The following is a 6,000-nucleotide window of genomic DNA, read 5'->3' as shown; positions in this document are numbered from 1 at the left end:
CTAAAAAAATATTCCGGGGGGAGTCATCTGCTAAGGAATGCATGGAATTCGGGAAGATATAGGGCGTGGTCAGGTCCCCTTCAAATCACCTCAAGGCTCAAAACTGAAACGGGATTTATTATTTCACGATAACATTTGGTATGCAAAAAATATAAGTAAAAATGCAAGTTTTCACCGCAGTGCGCATTCTCATTTTGAATTGTTACATTTTTATGAACAAAAATAAAAATTTTTACCTTGATGAAATTTGAGAATCCTTAACTCGGGAAATATTTTGCTCCAGAGTGCGCACTGCGGTGTAAATTTTCCTTTTTCTATTTACTTCTGCCCTGCCAAGTTTGAAACCCCGACGATTTATCGTTAAGTAGCAAGATCGAAAAACATAGTTCCCCATATTGGTGTATTCGGCTGTTGTAGTTGTAAATCGGCCATAAATTGCAGAAAATTTCTCATTTCCCTTCGGTTCGTGCTTACTTCAATGGCAGCCATGTTTGCTGTGTCCACAGTAAGTATTTGCAGCGGTCAAACACAAAATACGCCCCCCATATACGGTAAAGTTGACCATTTTTGTTTATGTATTTTTCCCGGGAAACCAATGAGGGGGCGGCATGACGCCTTCACCTAGCAACGACACCTCGCTAGCCATAATTGCTGCATGTTGACAGCTAGACGCCATTCGCTAACCTTTGTTCGACAACTCGTTTGGGAGACGATTTCGAGAGAAAATATCACACAGATTTATACATATAGAAATTTATTTATCACAAAAGAGTTATATATAGAGAGAGTTTTATTTATCAAAGAAAGAATTATATCTATCGATGGCCAGTGGCGATCAGAAAGACTGGTCAAGAAGTCGTCACGAAGTTCGTGGCTCGGGAAGCGCTTCAAGAATTCGCCTGAACACTGGACTGCTTGAAGAAGCTGGGTGGAAAATCTTGTCTCGCGAATCTGGAAATCGAGTACACTTAACGTACGTGGATCCAGAGGGTAAGAAATTCAAGAGTTCGAAAGACGTAGAACGGAAACTAGAGGCTGATGGAATACTCGATCAATTTGTGAAGGACAATAGCTCTGAAGTCGCCAGCAGAGTGTCGTCCACAAGCAAAGATTGCGTGGAAGATTCTGATGAAGATTACAAACCACCACTGAAAAAAATTACTACTGAAGGTCATGTTAAATCGAGGTGAGTATTTTCTCTGGTCGCTTGTAGTAATGTTCCGTTTTCCTTTACATAAAATTCAAAAATTTGAAGTGATATTTTAACATTTCATGATTTATATTTTATTTTGGCCAATTGTGCACTCTTTCTTCACATGGAAACAAAGCTTATTTTTTAATTTTTTGTTTTATCTGTAGTTTGATCATTCCAGAGGGATTGTTTGTGGGCACAACCTCCTCCATATTACAGCTTGTCGGAGATTTCAACAACGTTTTCTGTTGCCCTTCATACAATCGGAGGTGTGAAGGTGTGTATGAATTAGGAAATTTATACTATAGTGTCCTCAAGTAAGTAATCACTCAGTCCTATTACCATTATAAACCGTAGCACTAACCTCTTGTTGTGTGATTCAAGCTTACCATGTCATGCAAATCGCTCAACCGCCTTTTGTTTTCTGTTTTCAATGACATCCTGACTGTTATGAAAAATGTACCCTCTGGACTGAACACTGTTTTTGATTGTAAAATTTTTATGTGTTTTTTCGTCATAGGAAAGCTTGTGCTAACTGCATGTGAAAAGAAGGGATTTGGAGGGGCTATGATGTTTACATTCAAGTGTTGTGGGTGCTGGACCACAGAGATAGACTACAAGAGCAGCCAACTTGCCCAGAATTCACGGAGGCAAATAGTATCCTTGGCCCTCTCTTTAGCATTTTTCATAAGTGGGCATGGGTATGCTAGTTATAGGAAAACCCTCGGGAGAAGTTTGGGGTTGGGTGTTACCTCGGAAAAACCCTTTTTGGAGGTTATCGACCTTGCACTTCCTCATATTAAAGATATGCTTGATGAGATGTGTGATGATGCCAAGCATCAAATGAAACAGCTCTCATCTGATCAAATAGGCAGCTGGTCCAGAGCTGTAACATGCTGTGATGGTTGCTGGCTAATAAGGGGGCACTTTAGTCAAAATTGCACCTTTGTGATCAAAAACTACATCACAAGTGCCCTTCTCTATTATGGTCATTTGTCAATGCGAGGTGCAGATAGAATTTGCGATGAAGACTTGTGGGAAGGCACTGCCAAGTCAGCTGAAGGTCATTTGAGCCAAAAGCTTTGGGCCCAGGCCAAAGAAGAAGGCATGAAAGTTGAAATTAATTGGCAGGATGCAGACTCTTCATCTGCTAAAGGGTTTAGGTATTCATTTTCCAATGAACAGGAGTCAAGGGTGATGTTATGTGGGGGTCATGTGGGTCGGGCACATGGAAAGAAACTGGAAGAAATTAAAGGGATGTCAACCTTCACCCCCGCATTTATAGCCTTGCATAAATCTAAATTTCCTGGTATGGAATCAGTGAAATGCTCTTGTGCGGGCAAAAAACATACCTTTGTTGCTACAAGGAACAAACCTGTTTGTGGTTGTATTGGACCTGGATTCATTCAGAATGCCAAGCGAAATCACTACTGTGCGCTCGTTCAGGCTGGTTGTAGCCCCGAGAAGTACAGAGACACAATGTTGGTACTTGGCAAATACCACAGCAGGGATATTCATGAATGGGAAGGGGGTTCTTGCTCCTTCCATCCATTAGTAAAGTGTTCGTGCAAGGAATGTGTTGAGGATGAAAATGGGTTTTACCCTGATATGAAATGCCAAGGACAGCCATATCGCTCTGCTCACCCCCTGAAATGTCAATTTCATGGGTTAGCCTATGAGATAGAGTGTGCTGAGAGGGCAAAAAATGCAAAAAGTGTCATTGACCCAGAATTAGGTAAAGGGCACTCCAACCTTCCTGAGGCAACTTTTAGTGTACTAACTAAATTTAGGGCCAAGGATACTAATTTGCATCAGAAACATTATCAAGCCTCCACAAATCTGGGCCTTATTCAAAGTAATATGTCCTGGCTGTTCAAAGAGAAGGGGGCTCAGTACCACTGGATTGTGGATTTGTATTCACGGATGGGACTCCCAATTCTTAGCGGAATACAAGAAATGGTAAGTTATTACAAAAAAATATAGATTTTAATTGTAGAAGTTAAAAGTTTAGAGGTGGTGGGCAGTTTAAAACATTTCAGGTTTCATTGCCTTTTGTTTCTTTAGTATGTTCAACATCACGTTTTGTGTATTTCTCCTGACTGACTAAATTTTATGGAATAATATTTTTTGCCACATTTTACAATACTTGGTTTTTTTGCTTTTCTAGTGTCAACATGACAATGAAGAAAGAATGAAAAGGCTGGAACGATACAAGACAGACGCTGAGAAACGGAAGAGAGTGCAAAGGAAAAAACAACGTGCCGATGAGCAAGAACTAAGGTTAGTAATAACAGTTTCTCTGATCACTAATGAAGCACATACTCTGTACCTCATGTCCACATTTGAAATCTTACCTTGTCTCCCTTTTCTAGTAAAAAAATTCTTGCATGCTTTGGCTGACTAAGGTGAACAGAAGTTTATTTTTTCAAAAAGAATGTAACATCAAAGGTCTGAAAGCTTGCACCGGGGTAACCCAGACGGTAAACAAAAACTGTGTTGTCATTACCCAATTTGCAGTGTCTGACACCCCAAGATCTACCTGGGTACCACCTTATACAAGTAAATGCTTTGTTTTCTTCTGTTACTTGGTACTACTGATTTTTACATGGCTGTCACTAAGATTCCATGTTATTGTTTAGGACCAATAGTAGGCATGATTTTGCACAGCTTTTGGTTCTGATTTTCTCTTGTTCTGACGAGAATATGTGGAGGTCAGGCCAAAAGTAGACGACAATCCTGGCCCTTAGTGAGAGACCTAAAGGTGTTGATGCTTGTTGACCAGTATAGCCTAGGACAAGCACCAACATATTAATTCCACAAATAGGGTGTTCTCTCTTTTAGAGATCCTGCATGAGTAAAAAACCAGGGCTGTTATTTCACAGGTGGTAACACAATCCTTTTATGTTTAAGGAAAAAGTATGTGAAGAGATGTAGGATCAGACATACGTATGGAGAGGAGGAGGAAGAGGAGGGCATTTCAGAAGAAGAAGCTCTTCAAATTGCACAAGATGCTGTTAGTGAAGGGGCCGCAGATGGGTGTCGCACCATGCCAGAGACATCAGTTCAGGATGTTGCAGCTGCCCCGGAAAACTCTGTGGTCACTTTAGGTGGAAAGAACTGTAAATGGTGTGGGAGTTCTACCCACAGTAGGAAAAGCCACAAGGACTGCCCCCATAACCCCAAAAATGCCTCAAGTTCTAGTTGAGAACTATTCTTCAAGTTTTGTTTTGATTTGATAGCCATGTAAATATTATAATTAAGAGATATTCAAAACTGTAGCAATTTTCAAAAGAAAGAAACTTGGAATTGCCATGATTTTACTCACATTTTCCTGCCTTTGAGGCCATTTACAATGACTGCTTGTGGTATTTGTAATTGTTTGATTGGCCATGTGATTACCTTAGGTTTTGTTTGATGACACTCAATTGAAAAGTGCCCTATTATCAGAACATGCGACAAATTATTTGGAAAGTAACAAAAGAGATGACACTTCCCCTTAAAAATAGTATTGTTAGAATGATAGTAAAATAGACAAGTTGAAAGTTCGAAATATATTTATTTGTGATCTTATTGACATTTTTCCTCATTTCATAATCAAACCAAAAAGTCTATAAATCAATCAATTGCACATTGTTAAAAAAATACTTCAGCTAGAAATAATAGAATAGCTATTGTTTTCATTTTGATTTGTGCCATTTTTATACTCGGCATTTTCAGACGAATAATCAAAAATTCAGAATTAAATAATTACATTTTACATATCTAACTTATTTTTCCTCCTTTCCATATTATAAATAAAAAACACAAATAAACCAATTACACTATGTTACATTCTTGTAAAAACTAGTAACAATAAAATAGAATTGGTAAAATAGTTATTGTCTGCATTTGAATATTTTTACATTTTGAACATTTTCATAAGAATCAAAACTTGAGAAAAAGTATAATTATTATTACATTTTTAATCAAATATTTTATGCAGCCTTTTCTTTATTTATCACCTGGCCATTTGGCCTCATGCAGGTCAGACATGGTGACCTTGTAGACCTGAAATGCAAAATAGATGAAATAAGATAAACATTTAGAAAGCATATATATTAGGTAATGCTTGCACTCAGGGATGGGCCTCCAAAAGTTCTTATAAAGTTCTTAATGATATCCAACAATTTGGAAAAATATATAATGAAACATACATCAGTTGAGTGCTTTTGGGAAAATATTATAAAAACTTAGAACTGACTATTCAACGTTAGTGGCTTCCCTTTTAGCAGAGTCTACTTGTCAGACTTGTAATATAATTGAGATGAAGAACTACAACAACAACGGAGTCTCGGCTAGCAGGAAAGATTGGGGAGAGTGGGGTTCGGCTATATTTATAACAATAGTAACAATAACAATAATAAGCATGATAATGCAAAACTCCTACCGCAGAGGTTTCCGGATTGGGATAATCTCTCAAGTCCTCACTTAGTCTTTCCCTGATGGCTCCCTTCAGGCAGTCGGGGTAGACGTAAGTGGGGAGTGCTTTGCCTCTAAATTGGCCCTCTCCAATTTTGTTTCCAAACTGTCAATAAAAGAGAAAAATGATTGAGGAGAGGACTTTGAAAACGATTTAGCACGGATAAACACGAAATAGAAGTCAATGACACCCAAAACAATTGTTGATGTGAAGAGAAAATCCTCATAACTAATGTCCTCTAAATGATACTGTGCTCTGTGATAAAGTGCGTCGTTCTCTCGACCAATCAGAAGCAGAACTAAAACAATCGCAACTTAGACATTTGCGTTCTCTCGCGATTATTTACCTT

At 38.5% G+C, this 6,000-nt stretch overlaps 1 protein-coding gene across 1 annotated transcript in view; it reads left to right on the top strand.

Moving 5' to 3' along the window:
* LOC140950814 (uncharacterized) overlaps positions 1-5,294 on the top strand; it is a 5,381-nt gene extending 87 nt beyond the window's left edge. Inside the window, exons 1-5 of the mRNA XM_073400035.1 lie at positions 1-1,186; positions 1,360-1,469; positions 1,713-3,151; positions 3,360-3,472; positions 4,103-5,294. The exon at positions 1-1,186 is cut by the window's left edge and continues 87 nt beyond it. Coding sequence (XP_073256136.1) covers positions 822-1,186; positions 1,360-1,469; positions 1,713-3,151; positions 3,360-3,472; positions 4,103-4,397 — 2,322 coding nt within the window. The 5' untranslated portion in view covers positions 1-821 and the 3' untranslated portion in view covers positions 4,398-5,294. The remainder of the gene's footprint in view (positions 1,187-1,359; positions 1,470-1,712; positions 3,152-3,359; positions 3,473-4,102) is intronic.
* The last annotated feature ends 706 nt before the right edge of the window (positions 5,295-6,000 follow it).

Source organism: Porites lutea, chromosome 10 (genome assembly GCF_958299795.1).
Source record: "Porites lutea chromosome 10, jaPorLute2.1, whole genome shotgun sequence".
NCBI lineage: Eukaryota > Metazoa > Cnidaria > Anthozoa > Scleractinia > Poritidae > Porites > Porites lutea.
The sequence above is the reverse complement of the archived record's forward strand: the minus strand, read 5'-3'. Positions and strand labels throughout refer to the sequence as shown.